The 21,201-nt window shown below is 41.7% G+C and overlaps 1 protein-coding gene across 16 annotated transcripts in view; it reads right to left on the bottom strand.

The window, feature by feature from the left end:
* MICAL3 (microtubule associated monooxygenase, calponin and LIM domain containing 3) overlaps positions 1-21,201 on the bottom strand; it is a 160,796-nt gene that overhangs the window by 35,234 nt on the left and 104,361 nt on the right. For 9 of the 16 annotated variants that reach the window (XM_064735605.1, XM_064735721.1, XM_064735620.1 and 6 more), the window contains 5 exons: positions 12,819-13,014; positions 7,573-7,799; positions 6,378-6,467; positions 3,181-3,318; positions 983-1,045 (listed from right to left, as the gene is read on the bottom strand). In XM_064735605.1, coding sequence (XP_064591675.1) covers positions 983-1,045; positions 3,181-3,318; positions 6,378-6,467; positions 7,573-7,799; positions 12,819-13,014 — 714 coding nt within the window. The remainder of the gene's footprint in view (positions 1-982; positions 1,046-3,180; positions 3,319-6,377; positions 6,468-7,572; positions 7,800-12,818; positions 13,015-21,201) is intronic. The other 7 variants (XM_064735685.1, XM_064735713.1, XM_064735695.1 and 4 more) reach the window with 5 other exon arrangements.

Raw genomic sequence — 21,201 nt, 5'->3', positions numbered from 1 at the left:
AGGAAGCTTGCAGTGGCTGGTTATATGATACATATACTGTGCATATACATATATGCAGTTAGGATGAGGAGCAAGAGGCCAAAAGCTGTCACACAATAACTCAGAAGTTACACACTACTGCAGCCAGAAACTGGGATCAGCACTTGGTTCATATTAGCTGGCAGCTGTGAGCAGCCTGCATCGTGTGCAGACACCTTGTAAACACTGCTGACTTGCCAAAGCAGCAGCAGAAGCAAAGTTTTAAAGGCAAGCTGGCTATTCTGATGTGCCAAAGCAACTCAGCTGCAGATCAACTACCTAGCACAGACTGCTCCACTAATTCAGACACCTTCACAGCTTTGCACAATGTACTCCCTCGCTGTCATCCCAGAATCTTCAGGCTCATCCGTTTCTAATAGAGCTTAGAGGACCACGCAAAATAAATGAGCTGAGCTCTACCATCCTTCAGCATTCCTGAATCATGTGAATGCCAAGTCAGAAGAGATACAACACCACCAGTATTCCTAAAGATCTTAGCTTCAACTTATTCCTCTTTGCAGTTTTCTTCACCACATAACTAGGGTTTGCAGTTGCTACAGAGAAGTGCAATTGCTTTAGGCACTCTCTGTCACTTAACCTTTCAACTGCAAGAAAGCCCTGCGTTCTTTGAGTCTAAGGGCTGGGGGAAGAAAACGGGCTCCATCTTCAGTTGCCCAAGCAAACCTGAGCGCTCACTGGATCCCTCCTGCACTGCTGCCCCCAGGGTGAGCTGTCCTTGGCCTGCCTGCCCAGGGTTAGGGTGAGAGTGGAGCTCATGCGAGAAGAAGGGGCTGTCTGAGCAAGGCGGACATGCGCGCTCCCCGTCCCCCCTCCACCTCCACTCATGCAGTAGCGACAGGGCCGGAAGTTCCAGGGTTAAAGGACCAGCTCAGCTGCTGAAGGCACGGAGAAGAGAGGGGCAGGGTTATTGTGCATTGGAAGACATAGAACATCACCAAACTACCTCCAGGGACCGTCTCCAGCCACGCCTGTACCGCCTCATGGCGTACGGAGGGAAGGTCGGATGCTGAATTTAAAAAACAATAAATTGTAAGAAGTCAAAATTAGACCAGCAGTCAGAGTCTAAAACAGAAGAGTGACAGAGGGAAATTTTTCAGTGGCAAATACAGGAATAAAACCTATGAAATTTCAATCACCCGATTCCAGGCTTGAGAATTAAATTGAGATAACACACAAGTGTCAGGGGCCTAATCTTCCTTTGGGATCTGTAATGTTAGAGGAAATATTCCTGTGTGGCACAGCGAGAAGAACACCACATCTGACCAGCAGCTGCTGCTACCCTTGGAACTCTGCAGAGGAGGGAAACTGAGAGAAGGAAGAGCTGAGCAGTGAGAGAAGAGTCCCACGTGTCCCAGAACCTGCTGCCCAGCAGAGGAAGAAGAGCTCCCAAAGCAGAATGAGAGGGATTTCTGGGAGCTGTGGCACTGTCCCAGGCTGTCACATCAAACCTTATCACTGCTGCTGCCAGTGGGCTCTCCAAACGTCTCACATCATGGAAAACAGCTCCTCAGCCAGGAACAATCTGCCTCTTGAACTCAGGTTGAAAACTTACGCATTGCCACAAACAGATGTTGGCAACAGCCTTTGACATACCCAAACTGCTGATAACTCCTGCACACACCTCTGCCATATGACAGAGCAATAGAAGCAGCTAATTATACATCAAGAAAGTCCTAGGTTGGCCCAGTTTCAGGGAACAGAAAGGAAATACTGACTCCCTTCCCAAAGGAATTTAGAAAGATCACAAAATGAGTTTTGGAAAGATCACCTGTTGCTGGCCACTGTAATAGCCCCCCATAGAAAAGTAAGGATTGAACTCATGATCTTCAGATTATGATAACAAAATACAAATTAAAATAAAAATCTGGAAACGAGAGTGACACAGACCCCCAGGGAGAAGCACAAGTAACCTTAATTGTTGTAAACTTAAGAAACATTGTAAACATTTTTTACTTAGTGCTTTTTGAATGTTAATCAACCCCTCTAACAATACTGAAAGTTACAGAGTTGGACACAGCTCATTTATGTGGCTGCAGTGGGAACAAAATACCCATGTCTTATTTGTAGGGAGCTGATTTCCCACCAGAAAAACCCAGGGCATTCTACAAACTGCAAATGCAAGTATAGCCAAACTGATCTGGAATTATGTATCAAGCTAGGCCAGGATTAAAAAAGCTCCTATACCAAACATCTAAAACTGTAAGGAAAAGATAATTATCTGGAATAGAAAAGAATCAAGTATCATAAGGTAGAGCTCTGGATTTTTAACCTAATTTCATTTTTTTCTGTGAAAGGCAGCCCTTCTCACAGCAGATATACTCCCTGTACGATTGTGTCACCATGGTTGCAGACTGAGAGAAGAACACTACTCATCAGCTGCATGGTAAACTTTGATTTAAGCCCACAGATAAAGCACTTATGACATACTTACCTTAAGTCACACTGCAACATAGCCTAGAACAAGGTCAGCAGGGACTGCTGGAAGGTGCTCACATGAGATCTAGACTATCAACATTTTCCCCCCCAAAGTTTGCCCTTGAGTAACTGAGAACTTGCACATTAGAGGTAGATATACTGTCAAATCTTAAACACAGGAAGTCAAACCCACCACTGATCAGATGTGCAAGCCCTTTGACTTTCATCATTCCTGGCTAATACCATTTGCAGTTACATACTTGGAAAGGAAGCAGCAGAGAAACACACTTGATACAGAAGATGACCCTATTCAATCTTTGCTCTAGTAGCTACACAACACAGCCCCTCAGCTTTCCCTAAAAAGTGTAGCTTTCCCTGCCACAAAAAGCATGAGACTATTAGTATATCTAGTCAGTTACAGAGGGCTGATTGCCAGCACTACCAAATCGTGTGTGGTGAGGAAATATGCTATGGAGTCAAAGCAGGCAGACAAATAGGCCAGAAGTCACACTGTCACAGAGCTGAGAAAGCAGCAGTTCTAAACAGACACTGACCTGAAAAGCAAAAAGTTTAACCAAGTGTAATTTCAGTGCAATTTCAAAGCAGCTCCTTTCAATCACTGCTGCCCCTGCTGAAGTCACTGGTCTTGAAGGGCGCAGAAGCAACAGAGTTAAACAGCTGCAACTGGGGTCCAGGAACTGCTGGTGTGGGGCTTGGGGAGATTACCTCTGGAGGTGGAGGACTTTGAGGCTGAGACCATTTTTTCCTCCTCCTCTTTCTCACGGATGTGTGTCCAGTGCACATCTGCCAGGATCTCCAGAGGATCAACCGGATTTACAATCTGCTGCAGCCTAAGGTTTCCAGCTAGCAGGAGGAGGGCATGGCATAACAGGTTGTAGGCAGGGTGTATGAAGGGCAGGGAGGAAAAGATGGGAGAACAGTGGAAAGGAAAGGTAGCACATCATAGGAAAGGAAATAAGAAAAGAAAATATTATTGGCCAAGGTCAGTTTGCAAGACAGACAGAAAAAGCTCAGCACTGTGTGCGCACGCATCCACCACCACAGCTCCTCACGCCTCCCATCCAAGCTGAGTCACGCCATTCCAGGGGCAGGGGGATGCCATTAAAGCATCATCAGACATCATGTCTATTGCAAGAAGCTTTGCTGAAATGAAAGAAGTTCTCTGGGTGTCCAACAGAATGTGGTATGTAGATACTAATTTAGCAGAAATTCCCAGCTCCTTCAGCCTATTTGTTATGATTATTGCCAAAGATGCCTTACTGTTTAAGGTGAGGAATAATCTCCACCTGACTGATGCACCAAGACAAAAGATTTTTTATTTCCTACTATTGGGCTAGGCACTTCTTTCTGGTCTGGGTACACACTTTGCGAATTAAATAATATGATGGATCTGAGAGTTTCACGTGTGTATGTGTGTATGGGCACATGCTAATTTTAGCACCTAAAACCATTTTGTTTACTCCTGGCTCTTTTGTACTGACTTGTTCAAAGGGAGAATTTTTTTCCTGAAGGATAACAGCATTTTGGTTGTGACTTAACAACTCCCCAGAAGGGAATTCCTGTCACACAAATTATTCTGTTTAAGAGAAATAGCATTACTCTTCAATTACCTGCCTACACAAAGCTCAGCTACTTATGGAATGTCAGCGAGAACAATGGGCACCTTAAGCAATTGATGAGCTTGTTTAACTTCTGCAGAACACCAGCCCTGGGAGCACTTACTCTGAGGTTTTAAATTTATACACCCTGTCTCTATTGCTGTCTGCTCTGGTTCTGTAACTCAGGCTTCATTTATCCATAATAAAATAACTGGTTCTGCAGGGGACAGGTGTTCATCTGTACACTGTCTGCAGGAATGGTCTTCAAAAGCAAACATCTCAGCCTGAAAGGAAAATGCCCACTTACTTTTTAAAGTAGGAAGTCAATTTTCACAACAACTGGATTACCACTGAGTAGGGCAAAGCACTGTTGCAGCAGTTTAGAGCCTCAAAAGCAGTTATATTTTCACATGGTGCTCTAATGTTTGAAGGAAACAAGACACATTAGCAGCATTTAGAGCTTGCATTCATTATTTCCTGCTGTCTCATTTTAACAAGTTCCTCTCTCCCAGCCATGTTTTTCCCAGACATGACAAAGTGTTTGGGATTTCCATTTCAGGAATGACTATGTGTGAGATTTGGCATCAGAACCGCAGAAGAAACAGGCAGAAGGAACTGCAGGAAGGACAGAATCAGCAGATGGTCATTAAAGGGAAAGGGGCTTAGAGGCACAAACCCAAATGCAGAGCAGGATTCACAATGTAGCCAAGGATTCTGCAGCTTTATGTCTCTGCTGCCTCACCAGTGTTTTTGTGTCAATGACACAAGCACAAGGGCTGCCAGAGGCGCTGGCCATCCTGCAGGGACAGGAGCCTGGGCTGTCCCCGCTCTGTCCCAAAGCGCTCGCATGCAGCCCCCAGGATGAGTAGAGTTAGCGCTTGCACCAACACACAAAGGTCTGTGTTAAAAGGTTTAGGTTTGCCAGCAGGGGCTGAGAAGTACAGAGTCACTCAGCAAGGCTTGGAAAGAGCAGGTCCCACATGATCTGCATGTTTTCAAGTGGATTTCTGTGGGATTATACCACTGTAACCTTTAGTTTTTCCACAGAGGCTTGAGCCTGTCCTGTCCCTCTCACCTTTTCCAATAAATAATGAGCAGCACAGCCAGACATGAAGGGCTGCTGCTTGGCCTAGAGGCAAACCTAACACTTCTTTAATGTTTAAGGGCTTGAGAATTTCAAACAACACGTGGCACAGCCTTTCCTCAGGGCTGCCTGCTCAGCTTTGCAGGAAGCTGAACATTAATTGCACTTAGATTTGGCGTGGCAGCTTTCCTCCATTTCCACTGCAGCAGCAGCACTTTATAAGCTGTGGGCAGGCTCAATGTTTTCACTTTATTGGCTCAATGTTTTCACTTTATTGCAGTAAGGAGCCACTTGCAAACCAACTCCTTAAGAGTCAGGTCTGAAGCACCTTGGCAACTGCAACAGGGCATTCTTCAGGTATGCCCTTCTGCCACCTTACTAATACTTCTCATTCTTATCACAGAAAAGTTAGATGGCAAAAAAGTTATAACGCTTCTTCCATTTTTTTTTCTCTCTTGGAAAGAAAAAAAAGAAAGTTGGAAGCTAAGCTACTGTTACTATAACCACCAGCTGTAAAATATGCAGTTTCACAACTGCACATGGCCCCTTACATGCAGGAAGGCACTTGGATTTTCCTTATATATTCTGGCTCTGATGAACCACATTGAGGAATAAGGGGTTAACAAGCTATTGGGACCATGTGTTACAAAAACCCCAAAAATAAACTGCAAGAGACTGCATCATGGAAAATGACACAACCAGTTAGATTTGAATGTCTGATTAATTTTATGACTATTATGTAACTGCTTGAAGAATCTTGAGGGATTGCTGTAGCTTGATTAGTTTCCTTCCAGACTCTTCCCCACAGACAGACAGACACACAGAGGACAACAAAAAAAGCAACTTTGCTGACACAAGCAGTCTAAAGCAGTACTTCTGGTGTGTCCCATGTGTCTGAGATAATGCACAGGTGCAAGTAGTCTGCATGTGTAGGACAAATCTGATACTCCTTATTACCTGGAAGTCACTGTTCATGCAAATTACAGCAGCAAAATTGTCCAGGTTTTCTAGAAATCCTGAGGTACTTGGCAGCTTTACCACCTTACTAAAACCAGTGTCAGCAACAGATAAGATTTATGGCACTTGAACCAGGAGATGAACAATGGCCACTGAATCAGTTTTGAGGGGGCTGGGAACACAATGCTATAAAACACAGAAACTCTTCATGTGGGACCTGCTCTTTAATACCTTCCCCTGGATTGGAGACAGTGTGTGGGTACCTTTATGTGTACCCGAGTCCTCTTCATCTGAGAGACGTTGAAGCCAGAGGCCTTGCTGCAGCTCTCTCTCCCAAGGGTTATACTCCCCCTCTACAGCAGAGGGAAGCACACATCCACATTTAGCACCAGGCACACGTGTACACACACAAGCCATGGAGAGAGGGAAAGAGAGAAAGAGAGAGGACAGGATCAGAGAGAGAGATTGCCTGGGAATGCTGCAGCTCCCCGTACTCCCGCTGTGTTCCAAGTGCCTGGCAGGAAAACTGCTCGAACAAAACAACATCCATCCAAGGACACCACTGCTCAGCAGGCTGAACACACAACATGCATGCTGCCATACTCATAAAGAACTCTTGGTTTCCACAGACTGCACCCATGGACATTCAGCTCCTAGGTAGCCAAGGAGCCTGCTGAGCTCATCAACGACACCGCCACTAAGACTCAGCACTGGACCTCTGCTGGCAGTAGGCAGCCAAAGACCTTTACAAAAAAGCTCTTTGGAGTCTACAAGTCTCCTCAAAAAGGAAATGTGAGTATAAAGACAAAGACAAGAGCAGTGAGAAATTTGGCATGGTGGTGAAACACTGGAAACGTCTATTCTGAGCACAAACTTTGCATTTTGATGACTGAGACAAACACAGGGGAAGGAGTCTTTCCCTAAGGTTTTCCACAGAAATCTTTCAAAGCTAAAATGTGAACTACCTGAACTCCCATCAAAGCCATCTTTTAACCTGGGAGAGCTACAAGCACTTTCTTGTGGAATGCCCTGCTGACAGTGACAGGGCACTACCCCTTAGTGAGGCACTCTAAAACTGAAAACACTGCAACCACAATGCTTCCCGTTCCTGCTGTCAGAGAACAAAGGGCACATTCAAATCTAATTCCAAATAACTATAAAAACCAACCATAAGCCAATACAGCAGCACAAGGCTGTGAACTGACACGCTGGCATGGTGTATGGGAAGCATATTGTGTGAGTACTGGTACTCTAAACTGTCCTGTGGGCAAGGTCCTTCAGAATCCAGAATGAACCACCTTGAGCTTTCCTTGACAATAACTCCCTCAAAAACCAGAGCAACAAAGAAGCAAAAGAAGGAGTAAAGTTTTCCAAGGCAAATCTTTCTTATTCTGCATGGCAAATACTCAACTAATTTTCCCTGTTGGCTGGCAGAAAGAAAGGATGAACCAAGCTAACCTTCACTTGACTCCTCATCTTCTTCCTCTTCGTATTCCTCCTCCTCATCATCATATTTGTACTCAATCTCATGATTTTGCTCAGCCTCAATCTCTTCTTCACTCTTTCCCTTCAGGAGGGCGTGGATACGCACAGCCTCTTTCCATGGCACACCACCCAGGTCTGAAGGGGGTTGCTGTTCATCATCTTCCTCTTCATCTTCCTCCTCCATTTCCGATTCTGAACTACTGTAAGGTTTTAGAAAAAAAAAAGATTATATTGCTAATAATAAATAATAACATTAAAGATTATGAAGTCAATGTTCTCTTGATCAGTCTTAGATCACTAACAAGTCATTTCAACACACATGAGCCCAAAACATAACACTGATTTTCAGCTTTCAACGTTTCACAGGCCTTTTAGTGACAGCATCACCTGCAGGCTGCAGTATGGTCCTTGCCCTCCTTTTAAAGAAGGAGAGGCAGCAGAAAACTGCCTCTGAAGCCAAGTCCAAATATTTGTGCAGCATTTATTGTTACAGTTCAAGACAATTGAATACAACAGAAAGAAACTATTTTCTTCATATCACAATGCTCTTGATAAATCAGTGCAGGAGTTCCTCACAGTATCAGAATGTAGAAGGCCATGGCTTTGGATACAGCAACTACTGCTGAGATACCCAGAATGATTCTGGCACTTGCTCCTGTGAACCAGAGCAGTCTTTGGGAGTAGAAAGAACACAAAACACATCAGGCAAAGGATACAGCATGTTAACTAAGGAGATGGAGGAAAAAAACCCCAAAATTCCTCACTTTTCTCCGTCACAGACAGAAATATGTATCCAATTAAGTACACTGTGTACATGGTGGCAAGAAACTGTAGGAAGCAGTGCAAAGATAATTACAGTAATGAGATTATTATTCCCACAGCAAAGTCTCAACCATGCAAAGCAATAAATCATTAGTGCCTCTTAGAAGTCACCTCTGTTTAATTCTAACAGTTCCTCAGCATATGCAGCAGGGGCAGGAAACGTAACCACTCATTCAGTGAATTTAATCTAGCTCACTCTTGCATGCCAGACTACCTGGAGGGACTGAGGAGAAAGATGGTTGCATTTGTCACTGGAAAATGAATGAGAACTACAACACACTCACAGAACCTCTCTGCAGGGTGAAAAGGTGCTCCAGCTTTGTTTTACCTGAACAGACCATTGTCATAAGAGAACTGCATTTATTAGAGCAACTGTTGATTGCTTCCCCATAAATCTAAAAAGGCCCAATTCATCTGAGTGAAGGAGAAAATAGTTTGAGAATAATTAAAGTTTGGGTGAATAATATGAGAATAGTATTTCTGCTGCTTCCTTATGCCCACTATCACTGGCTTTGGCAGAACCCATTCCATGTAGACAATGAAAGGGAAAACCAACAAGTAGAAAGTAATGAAGGTTATACTTCATGTGGGTCTATAAAATACAACTTGTACAGTTGTACTATCTTATTTACATAATTTTATTCATCTGCTAGTCTGAGAGCCTATTTTTGATAGCAAACCTAATAAGGAAAACCCTTTGTTCATGCTCTGATTGTCACACACTTCTGTCCATAGGCTCTTAAATTCTCCTCACTGGTCTGCATACAAATAACATTATTGGCCTCAAATTACAAGCCACTTTTTCACAGCATAAACTCAACAGTTATTTTTAACATGCTGCCTGATTTTCACATGTGAAATACTGAATACAAACACTGTTGGCAAGCCACAGGCTTGGTGCATGGAGACCAGAGCATACTGCAAAGGCTTTATGCAGATATTGTCACAGGGTTAAATGTGATGTTCCCCTTCTCCTTGATTTACTTTCCCACCCTTTGGTATGGAAATAAACCTGACAGGTGCTGCATGCTGGGGGCTTGGTGTGCTGTCAATAAGGTTTACTGCTGCTCAAATTGTTGCCATGGGTGCTGAACAGGATGAGCTGCTGCTCTTCCACCAGCAGGCTTATCGCATGGAGGAGTGACGACACAAATTCCTCACCACACAGCTCACTTCACCTTCTTTGGCTTTTATTTATCACTTGGCTTTTGTCTGACCTTTGAATACTGAGAAATGACAAGCTGAAAGACAGCAGTGAGAGATGGCCTGGTATAGTGAGCATTCCTTTCAGCATGGAAACCCAGTGCTGTAGGAATTCATTCAACAGGTTAAATTTTATTTTTCTATAAAGCAGAAATCAAAGACCAAGGTAGGTTGCTCTATAGAATTTGCATAAGCAGTTGAGTATCTCATTAGAAAAAGGTGTATGCACAGATTTAGTGCTGAGGAGAGGAACTGAAACCTAAACTGTGGCAATTAATCTCTTCCCTTGCCATACAGACCTATACAGCACAAGCTGTCCTACAATACTCATTTGAAAGGCCACAGGACATGACACCAAAACTGGAGATGGCACACTGGGGGCTACTGCAACTTAAAGGCAATCAATAAGGCATATAAAAGGTTTCCCACACCTCAGACTAGCGTGTAGTCTGGGTTTAGTTGCTTAATTGATCTTTTTTTTTTAATTGAAACTTAAATAAGATTAACTATCTTTTGAAAAAATATACTTTGAATGCTGTTTCCCATAAACTTTCTCTGCAGTGTGTGCGTGATGGGAAGCTGTGCACCAAAATGTGAGGTCTCTGCCTGATTTCTATCTGCCAGCTGAGTGAACCCTGAAAGCCCAACCCATCCTTCATAAGACATGGAGGGAACAAAGAGTTCCCCATCTCCTCCGCCTGCTCCTGGCCCTGCAGCACTGCACCAAGACAGTGAAGATGATTAAATCAGGGCCTTGGCTGGCTTGTTGCAAGAATCAAACCTTTTTTTTTTTGTTGCTGAAAAAGTAGTCAGAGTTCTTCCTTTTGTTTTCTTCTTTGCAGTTTTTCTGTCTTTGCAGTTTATCCATGGAGTGGATACAGCTAAACAGAGGATATCCAATAGCTACACTTCCTATAAAATTCTCCCTCTCCTCTGTCTGATATTTGGCCCACACAGCCTTGTCCATTTTCTGAGTAAACTGCTTGCCATATTTAGATTTGGAATATAAATTCTTCCAGGTAAAACTGACAAGGAATTTGATGTATTTCCTCTTTTCTCCTTATGGCAGAATGTGAGTTGACCATTCTGGTTCTCACATGGAAAATTATACAATATAATCTATTACAGACAGAAATGCTCATACTGATAACAAGTTATAGGGATGAATGTAGGACAAAAGGAACTAAATGTAACACCCTACAAGACAAAAACCAAATTTGCTAACCTAATAGTGTACCACCCTCAATCTCCAGAATCTCACAAAACACCTCTTGGTGATGACCATCAGCTTCACACCAAAATGCCAAAACTCCACTTTTTAAACTAATTCTTGGCCTTTGTAAGTTTTCTGCCATTTATTGAGCAGGTCTAATATGTCCTGATTTATTGAAATCAAGACAAAGATTAACAACAGTCAATGGCTCCACACTTCTGTTTTAGAGGTAGAAACATAAAGAAGTAAAAACCCCTGAGATCATCAATGCTTATTTTGTCATAGTTGATGTAATTCCTAAACCTGAGCAGGTAAGTAAAGGAAGGATGAGTTAAGAAAATATAGTTTGAATCTCCCAAAAATAGGCTAGGATTATTCAATTTCTCATACAGACCTATATCTGCAGGCAATTCATACACAGAATATGACTGTAGGATCTAAGTATCAGAAAACAAACAACAGCACTTTCTGAGTTTATTTCAAGACTACTGGACAGACTCAGAGATTAAAAGGTAAGGGCTGCAATTGCTACAAAGACAAGTAGATGAGAAATTGTATTAAGAGACCAAGACTCCACAAAAGTGTGTGATTGACTATAAAGTTTATGAGCATACTTCCTCAAGGATTTCCTCTCAATGATTCTTGTAAAAATTGTTTCCACTAGCTCTGCCTGCATGGATGTGGATCCTGGTGTGCTTGCACAGAATTTTCCATATAAAGAGAAATTCATGAAGGTACAACACATTTATACACCTTCATCTTATTACCATGAAGGTCAACATATTTATACACCTTCATTTTATTACCATGAAGGTACAACTCATTTATACACCTTCATTTTATTACCATGAAGGTGCAACACATTTATACACCTTCATTTTATTACCATGAAGGTACAACTCATTTATACACCTTCATTTTATTACCATGAAGGTACAACACATTTATACACCTTCATTTTATTACCATGAAGGTACAACACATTTTATACACCTTCATTTTATTACCATGAAGGTACAATTCATTATACACCTTCATTTTATTACCATGAAGGTGCAACACATTTATACACCTTCATTTTATTACCATGAAGGTACAACACATTTATACACCTTCATTTTATTACCATGAAGGTGCAACACATTTATACACCTTCATTTTATTACCATGAAGGTACAACACAGTTATACACCTTCATTTTATTACCATGAAGGTACAACTCATTATACACCTTCATTTTATTACCATGAAGGTACAACTCATTTATACACCTTCATTTTATTACCATGAAGGTGCAACACATTTATACACCTTCATTTTATTACCATGAAGGTGCAACACATTTATACACCTTCATTTTATTACCATGAAGGTCAACACATTTATACACCTTCATTTTATTACCATGAAGGTGCAACTCATTTATACACACTTCTTTTAATTATCCTAAAGGTCAACACATTCATCATTCATTTTTAACATGAAACTAAACATGTTATACACCTTCATTTTATTACCATGAAGGTGCAACACATTTTTCAACAGCAACAGCTGTTGCTTCCATTAATATCTCTCAGGCATTGCACCAGCATTCAGTCAGGATTACATGTGTGTTAAGCATAAATCTTGAAACTAAACATGGTTTTGAATTGTAATGCAAAGTATACAGAAAAGAAACTTTGGAACCCCCTTCCATTTGAATGCATGTTCCGTTTGCTCAAAAGACTCACTTACCTTTGATACAATTGAAAAATTAAATTTAAAAAATCCCTTCCAATTTAGAGCTTAATATCATGGTATTACAGTGCTAGAGGTGTCTTCTGATAGTAGTGAGCTATTGAGAACAGAAACTACAAGATGAAAAGTCTGTGTGATTCAAAAGCTTTAGAAAGCGCAACGTGTAAAGAGTTAAAGAAAAAGGAAAGGCAGTCAAAGCCAGCTGGGATGGGTGCAGAAAAGCTGCTGGGCAATGTGTGCTGACCTGCTGGGCACATCCTCTTCTGTCCCTTTGTCCAGCACGCTGCTCAGGTTGTGCTCTGCCAGGGTCTCCTCAGGCACCTCCTCCAGCTCCTCCTCGCGCTGCAGGGACAGCCGGTAGTTCTCCAGCTCGATGCGCTCCGGGGTGCCCCGCAAACGCTTGGCCAGGCTGGGCTCCTCCAGCCCGTTCACACTGGGACCTGAGGACAAGCCAGGCAACAAACAACAAATGCAACGGTCAGAAAGTCGCATTTTTAAGACAACTGAGCAACTGGGAGAAAAGGGGCACGAGGCAGAGGGAGGTAAATAAAGCAAGAGAATACCTTACGTCATTATCCTGTTCGCCACTACTGGGAGGCCAGACTGCAAAAGGGAATCTTAGTGGTTTTGGCTAATAGATGCTAAAAAGAATGTTAAATGTCCTTGTTGAGAGAGGAAATAGGGCCATTTTAGCTGCAAAAACTAGAGATGCAATGAAGTTTGTGTGGGGAAGGCCTGGGCACAGGCTGGATGTATTATCTGAGACATGGAATGCTACAGGGCAACCCTGCTGCATGTTAAAGCTGGCACCAGCCAAGGGAAATCTATAGAGTTAAGGAGCAAGACAATATTGTTACTATTTAAAGATGAGGGAAGGAATGAAAAAGGCCAAATTTTAAAACTTTTAATGGACTTGAATTGATTTACTTTTCAATCAGAATTTGTAATGAAATGAATCACAAGGACAAATCTCAGAGAGACATTTGCAAGCAAAAATCCCAGAAGTCCCCAAAAATTGCAAGGATATGTGAACCAGAGAGTTGTAGGAAAGTATTGACAAGCTTCACTCACAGTAGCACTCAATGAATTTTATTCTATCCTGCCTTCATCAACTTATTTTTTAAATTGCAGTATTTTAGCTTGAATACTACACCACTGTTGACCCCTTACCCATATTTCCATGCTTCAGTTTTGCTTTGCTAAGCAAGCCACACCTCCTTCTCACTGAAGATAAGCTCTTCAGTGCTCTGATCATCCCTCAGGTCTCTGCACCTGTCCCAGTTTGGATTAATCTTTCCAGAACCTGGGTGATTAAAAGTGAACATGGCTTTCCAGATGAGGCCTTATCAGCGTAACACACAGCCCTGCCACAAATCTCTCATCTGATACATGCTGAGAACACACCTGCCTATTTATATGTCACATAATACTGGTGGCTTTTATGATATTTAGATCTTTCTCCTTCTTTGCTTTCAACTGATAAGCACTTTGTTGGTAGCCAAAATTCTCAACATCTTCTTAGTGCTTGACCTGGTACTTTCCACTATTACATTCCTAAATTTAATCTTACAGTTGGCAACATGTTGCAGTTCTTAGTGGGTGATGTGCTTGTCCTCCTCTGCATTGATGAGGATTTGAAATGTTGATTCAGCTCTGAATTGCATTAGCAGATTTTTTTCCTTGGTCTTTTTTTTTTTTTTTTGGCTGGTAATCTTAATGACAGTATTAGAAAGATCAAACCCCAGATCACTTTTTGGGACACTGCATGGTCTGTAGGTGACATCCAATCCCCTTATTTCCTCCTTTAATAAAACCCCTTGTCTCTAATTTAGCCCAACTCCTTAGCTACTCACATGTCATGTACTTCTCTCCCATTTTATCCAGTTCCAATAATTATTTCCATGTGTCAGCATTCCTGTGTTATGCTCAAGTCCAGACTGTTCAAATGCACTACAATTTCCCTCATGGAGGTATCAATTGTCAAAAAAAGCTGTCAAGCCAGTCCAGCACAGTCTCTGGTGAGCCCATGCCACATTTTATAGCACTTACCTGCATGAGGTCAAAGGACTTCTCTTGCAGAACTAGCAGGTTTTAGTTATTCCTTAAAAGGTGTTACACCTACTGTTTAACTGATATATACTTGTTCAGATCACTTTTTAAAGTTTTTTATTTGTTTTGTTTTCTTTTTAGTTTATCTAAAGGACATACTTCTGTTACCCAGTGGTCCACAGTATTTCCTGAACCAGACAGTCAAAGTATATCAGGACAGCTTGATTTAATCAAAAATTGATACCACAAAGCTCACAATTTCATTTTAATTTCTCCCACTCTTCTGAGACAAAGACTATTTGTTTCATTGTATTAGTCCTCATTTCCCAATCCTGCTGCACACTGACTCTTGCTCCCATGGAACACACTTCTGTTTTCCCTTACCTTGCTTTTACCTACATGCTTACAAAACAGAGCTCTTTGCTTTGCTCTCCTTTGTAAAGTCTAACCCAGCATGAGCTTCGGCAACCTTTACTTTATCCTCACACATTTTAACTTCCAAGACAGCTTTTGTTTCCTTTCTTCATCCTCTGTAGTTTCTCACTTTATTCCTAACAGGTTTTGGGGTTTTTTCAGGAAAATTACTCAGTACCACCTTCATATTTCACACAAAATTACACAGGTCTTTACATAATTCCTGGCATCTATTTCCAATCCCCCTCCCCTGAGATAAAATCTTGAAGACAACTGCCAGAAGTGGTCTTCTGTCTTCCTTAGTAGGATTTAATCCTTCCATGATGTGGCCAAGTGGCTGCCATGCCTTGAGCTGGAACCCCAGAGCTCTTTCATGGTATAAACAAATAAGCTTGGTCAGATGGCACCACTGCCTTGCATTTCCAGGGATACTGTGGTCTCCACCATCTCCTGCTGCTAAGCCTTCTGTTGTGCCTTGGTTTGCAAAGTTTAGTGGAACTCAGCTGCCTTTTTCACTGGGATTCACTCTCTTTTTCATTCTCTCTCTCTGGTGATACCAACTCAGCCAAATCTATTTTTGCAATCCTTGTTGCATTACCCAGCCCTGAGTTCACAGTACCAGGGGAACTGACCTCGAATTTTGCTCTGCCACTTTGGCTGACAGTAGAAAAAAACAGGACTCTGGGTAACATAGTAACACCAAGGTCAGGGAAAACAAACAAGGAATACATTAAAATAATGATTAAAAAAAAGGTTTTGTACTACTCAGAACTTTTTATACACATGGAGTCATCAGCAAGGCTCAGCTACTTTAACAGGGATGTCTTTCCACAAGCTGTTTTTAACTTACTAACATCTTCTGATGCAAACCCTGACATAGCTGCAAAGTACACAAGAAAAAGAATTCTGAAAACCAAAGAACAAAAACTTTTATCTGTCTGATATTATTTCACTCTTTTTGTTTTCTTACCATCTTAGGGTCTTTTTGTCAGCCTTTTCAAAGAAAAAAACAAACAAAAACCCAAAACACCCAAACAAACAATTGCCACATATTTAAATTAAATGGAGCAGAGTTCTTTAAAAAAATGCTGTTTCAATATTCCAATATCTAGTGTGGGGAGAAAGACTGGCAGCAATCACTGCTAGGTAGAGAAGGACTGAAAATCAAGCTGACATCTTTTTACATGCATTTCATGAACATATATGATCCTTCAGGAAAGTTTTTCAAAACACAAAGCATGCCTGCCCTTCTCATCACAAGGACCCAGTGTAACTGGGACACAGAGAATGAAACAAATCCTGTCACAGCACAAACTGTAAGTGGGAGTGACTCAATGCAACTGTGTTAAAAAATCTTAAAAGATAGAAAATCACCCTGAACTTCAATGCAAAAAAATGTGGTCAAGCCAAGATGTCCTGTGAGCTTGACAAGCACTCCCTGCCTCAAAATCTCAAAGTAGAAAGGGCATTTCCAGCACTTTCTCTTATTGACTTATACATCCATACACTTGAGATGCAAAAGTGGTCACATCTCTCCAGTCTGCCAAGAAACAGCCCTGCACCAGAGAACATGATACAGAAACTCCACTACCAGTTTAAGCATGGGATTTCTAGGAATTTGCACTACACAAATTATTTAGTTTATTTCACATATTTATTTTGTTTCTAAAAGTTGTCTGTTTCTACAAGATGCCATGCATTTAGCAAATCTGGCTGTCTGCAAAGTCACTGTCCAATTTATTAACAAATATGAAACAAGAGAAATGCTGCTGATAGCCATGCACTGTAAGGCCATCAACTATGAGAAGGAAAAGCACTGCACTTCACAAACTTATACAAGGGTTGAAAGTGTGATATACAAGCATCACTGAAGTGTCCAGATGATGGACAATTCCCCCATTTTATATTCTAAAGTTTACACCAACTAATTTGATGCTACAATAAAAAAAAACAGAAAAAAACCCCAAAACAAACATAAAGACACTACAATAAAAATATAAATAAGACCAAGGAATTCTGAAGCTTGCTGCCTGCTCTCATTTCTCCCCCATATATATAAGGTGCTAAATGCATGGGCAAAGTCTCTTCCAAGGCAGTTCTTGTGGGCCTGAAGTCCCTGTGGAGGGGAAAGCTGCCTCTCTTTAATCAATACACTGCATTCCCCAGACTGTTCAGAGTGCACCCAGCCAGCACCTGACCTTCTGCTTGGTGCCTGCCTCTGGGCCCACAGGGACAAAAGTCAGGGAAAAAGCTGCCATGGCTGCATCAGCCAGGAAGAAAAGCTGTGTTACTACCCAGAGAGGGGAGCTACCTCAAAGCCAAGTGTAGCTTCTTGAACAATCAACTGATCAGTTAAAAATCCACAAACAACATCCAAAATAGGCCACATTTTAAAATCTGACTCTTTGGAAGAGTCAGTGGGCCATGAACATGACATAGATCATCTGAAGGGAGCTGTTTTTCTTGACAGGACAGGCTGCTTAGCTGATGCATGAAAGCTGCCAGAGCCCCTAATTTATCTCAGCTTTGACAGAGCTTGCCTCCTGAAATGATAAGTGTCTGATCAGAGATAACATTCCTAACAGAACTGCTCCTTGCCTGCCTGAGTGTGTCCTATTCCAGCAACTCTGGCAATTCCTGGAAGGCTTGAGAAGCTCCTCTTGAGAGAGGATCCTATCTCAACTCACCTCCAGCATTACCTTGTTCTGTAAAATCTACATGTTATTCCCATGGGCTCAATGAAATCCTGCCAAGGTTACTCCTTGACACAACATTTCCATGCTGAAGATGCAGGAGAGAACGGGGAATCTGAGAACAATGAATTCTTCTCAAAGGGAAAATACCTGTCTATTTTACTAGAAGCTGTTTTTCAATTACCATGCAGTACCTCTAGACTTGCTTTTTTAGCTTGCTATCTCAATATCTGACTAAAGGTGCATGTCATCTCTTGTCCAGTATTTTGCACAGACTTAGCTGTGGCCTTGGGGAATTATGGAAATTCAAATAAAGGAGTCTACTTTGAAACACATGCAAAAGGGGGAAGGAATTAATAGACTCTCAGGAAAATCTTCATTATGGATTTCCCAAAGCTTGTGGTTTTGTGGTAATGTGAAACACTGTACCTGTTTGTTTCCACTTGTCTTTTCCAAACACTTCAATACATTCTACCTACACACAATTGTTTGAGAACTGTGTCAGATACAACAAACCCCATAGAAACAGCAGCACATTGCCTGTGACTGAGTATTGAAAAGGAAGATGGGAACTTTTCCAGGGGAGTTTAAAAGTGATGCAGTGAGCTTTGAGTTTGAAATGCTGGAAGTTCTCATATTCCCTTGCAATTAGTTTCTGAGAAATACCTTTTGGGGTAAGGTTTCTGAAGTGCGCTACCAATTCAGCAAACATTATCACTGAGGTCTACACCTCAATGGTATAGACCTCAAAGAGAAGGCAGCAAATGAGATCCAGCAGCATTCTTAGCTTCTCATTTTTAATCTCTGTTCATGTCACATTGAGTTTCAGGATTTTTCCTAGAAGTTTCACCTTCACCCACTTCAGTTCCACTAACTGCCTGTTTGTTTTCCAACTCCACTTCTCGTCCAAGGGCCTCAAAAGGCTTTACAAGTACTAGCACACAAAAACAAACCTATTTTGGAAGTAGGTAAGTGCTGTAGAGGCACTGCACAAGTCCAGACACAGAGATTAAATACCAGCAAGGCAATCTCACAACAGTCTGGTGGCAGTGCCAAAAACAGGATCCAGAATGCACAATGCCAAGCACTTCACTCTCAACTTCACTTCAAGTCAAGAAAAAACACTTTGGATGTAAGGAAGTGCCCAGCACTGTGTGCACAATAAAAAAAAGGAAATCTTGGTATTGAGGCTTATTGTTAAAAGCTGCACACATCCATAACAGTAAGTCAATTAAGACATTCCATTTAAATAAGTGCAACTGATTTCTTCTGAAATCCTTTCCTTAATCCTCTCAAAAATTATTATCTAGACAGAGTACAAAAATTTCTGTACTCCACAGCAACAGATACAAAAATCATGTCCATGGCAATTCTGAACTGACTGCAAAAGGGTGTCAAACGGAATGGATTTTTTAAGGGTTAGTAAGAAGTTCAATATTTTCAGTCTGGATTCATCTGCCCTTTTACATTTATCTTCTCTTTTAGGAAATTTCTCCAGGGAACCCCTGGCAAGAGCCCAACAGACCTGCTACATTCTTGTCAGTGCTTGTTTGCACAGCCTCACATCACGAGCTGCAGAACTGACATTTCCTGGTAGGAAGCCCTGAATTTGGATAAGTACATCCTCAAAGGCAAAAAGGGCGATGCAACACCTTCTCAGACACAAGAACAAATTTATTTGAATGTCAATACTTCATAGTACCCTGGTTTAGGCTGGGATAGAGTTAATTCTCTCCCTAGTAGCCAGTACCACGTTTTGGGTTTGGTGTGATGTAACACTGGTGACAGGCTGATGTTTTGGCTGTTGCTAAGCAGTGCTTACCCTGGGTCAAGGGCTTTGCAGCATCTCACGCTCTGCCAGTGAGCAGGTGCACAAAAGGCTGGGAGGGAGTGTGGCCAGGGCAGTGACCCCAAATGGCCACAGGGATATTCCATCCATAGAATGTCATGGCCAGAACATAAACTGGGGGAGCTGGCCAGGAGGGACTGAAAGCTGCTCAGGGATCAGCTGGGAATCAAACAGTGGGTGGTGAGCAAACTGCAGTGTGCATCAGTTGTTCTTTGGGGTTACTCCTCTCATTCCTTCCTTTTCATTATAATTGTTGTTACATATTGTATTTGCTGGGATGCCCCGATGAAGGCAGGAATGATGCATCTGACTCCATGTTCTCAGATGGCTAATTTATTACTTTATTACACTATATTACATTTATACTATATTATATTAAAGAATACTGTACTATACTAAAGAATACAGACAGGATACTTACTAAATGCTAAAAAGATAATAATGAAAACTCGTGACTCTTTCCAGAGTCCTGACACAGCTTGGCCCCAATTGGCCAATGAGTGAAAACAACTCACACCAGAGTCCAATGAAACAACCACCTGTGGGTAAACAATCTCCAAACACATTCCACATGACAGCACAACACAGGAGAAGCAAATGAGATAAGAATTGTTTTCCTTTTCTCTGAGGCTTCTCAGCTTCCCAGGAGAAAAATCCTGGGTGAAAGAATTTTTTCAGAGAATGTGAATGCCACAGTTATTATTATAATATTTTACTTTGTTTCAATTATCAAACTGTTCTTATCTCAACCCATGAGTTTTACTTTCTGATTCTGCTCCCCACAGCTGTGTGGTACTTGGTTGCCAGCTGGGTTAAATCATCACAAGCAGCCATCAAATGTCAATGTTGCTTTGATACAATGCCTCAACTTTCTCTCTTACTATGGTAGGGTATTCCCAAGCCCTCAGAAAGCCTGAATTACTCAGCTGTACTATAAAGCCATTACATCTTGAGTTTTCTGATGTTTCCCATTTGATCCATAGCATTCTGCTAAATATAAAAGGCCTGAACTCAAAGAGGGCTGTAGGATAAGAAAAATGAAGTCTACTCATAAGCAAGATACCCAGCATTCAAAATGTGCTCAAACCTCAAGAGAGCCCTCCTGAAATTGTTCTGTATTGCACATGTACCAATCCTAACAGTAAACACTAACTAAGCTTTCCAGAAGATGCATTCCTCTGAGTCAAAGCTCTTGGGAATTGTAAATGCAAACTGGCTTATGCTGGACCTGATCAATAAAACTGTCCTTAAATTGACAAGCACCAACATTCTCAAGATCTCTGCTACCATGTCAGGCTCCATCCTCACACCATCAGTCTAGAAATTCTCCCCAGCAAATTTGGGACCTAAACAGAAAAATGGGGAGATTAAGCTGTACAGACAGAAAGGTGTTTAATCAAAAAACCATCTGGTGCAGAAGTACCCAGTGGAGTTATCAAAGAACCACTTCTAGTGCTGGCCAAGACGTTTTACAGCATGAATTGATATCTACTGGTGCCCTAAGCAATGAAGAGCAGAAAGCTCCCTCAAACCACTCTAATGTGTATAGGAACAGCTGACAGCTAAAATACTCAAGGGATTCTGAAACAGACAGCCCAGAAACAAACACATTAAGGTGTAAA

This window comes from Zonotrichia leucophrys, chromosome 1A (assembly GCF_028769735.1).
Source record: "Zonotrichia leucophrys gambelii isolate GWCS_2022_RI chromosome 1A, RI_Zleu_2.0, whole genome shotgun sequence".
Taxonomy (NCBI): Eukaryota; Metazoa; Chordata; class Aves; order Passeriformes; family Passerellidae; genus Zonotrichia; species Zonotrichia leucophrys.
The sequence above is the reverse complement of the archived record's forward strand: the minus strand, read 5'-3'. Positions and strand labels throughout refer to the sequence as shown.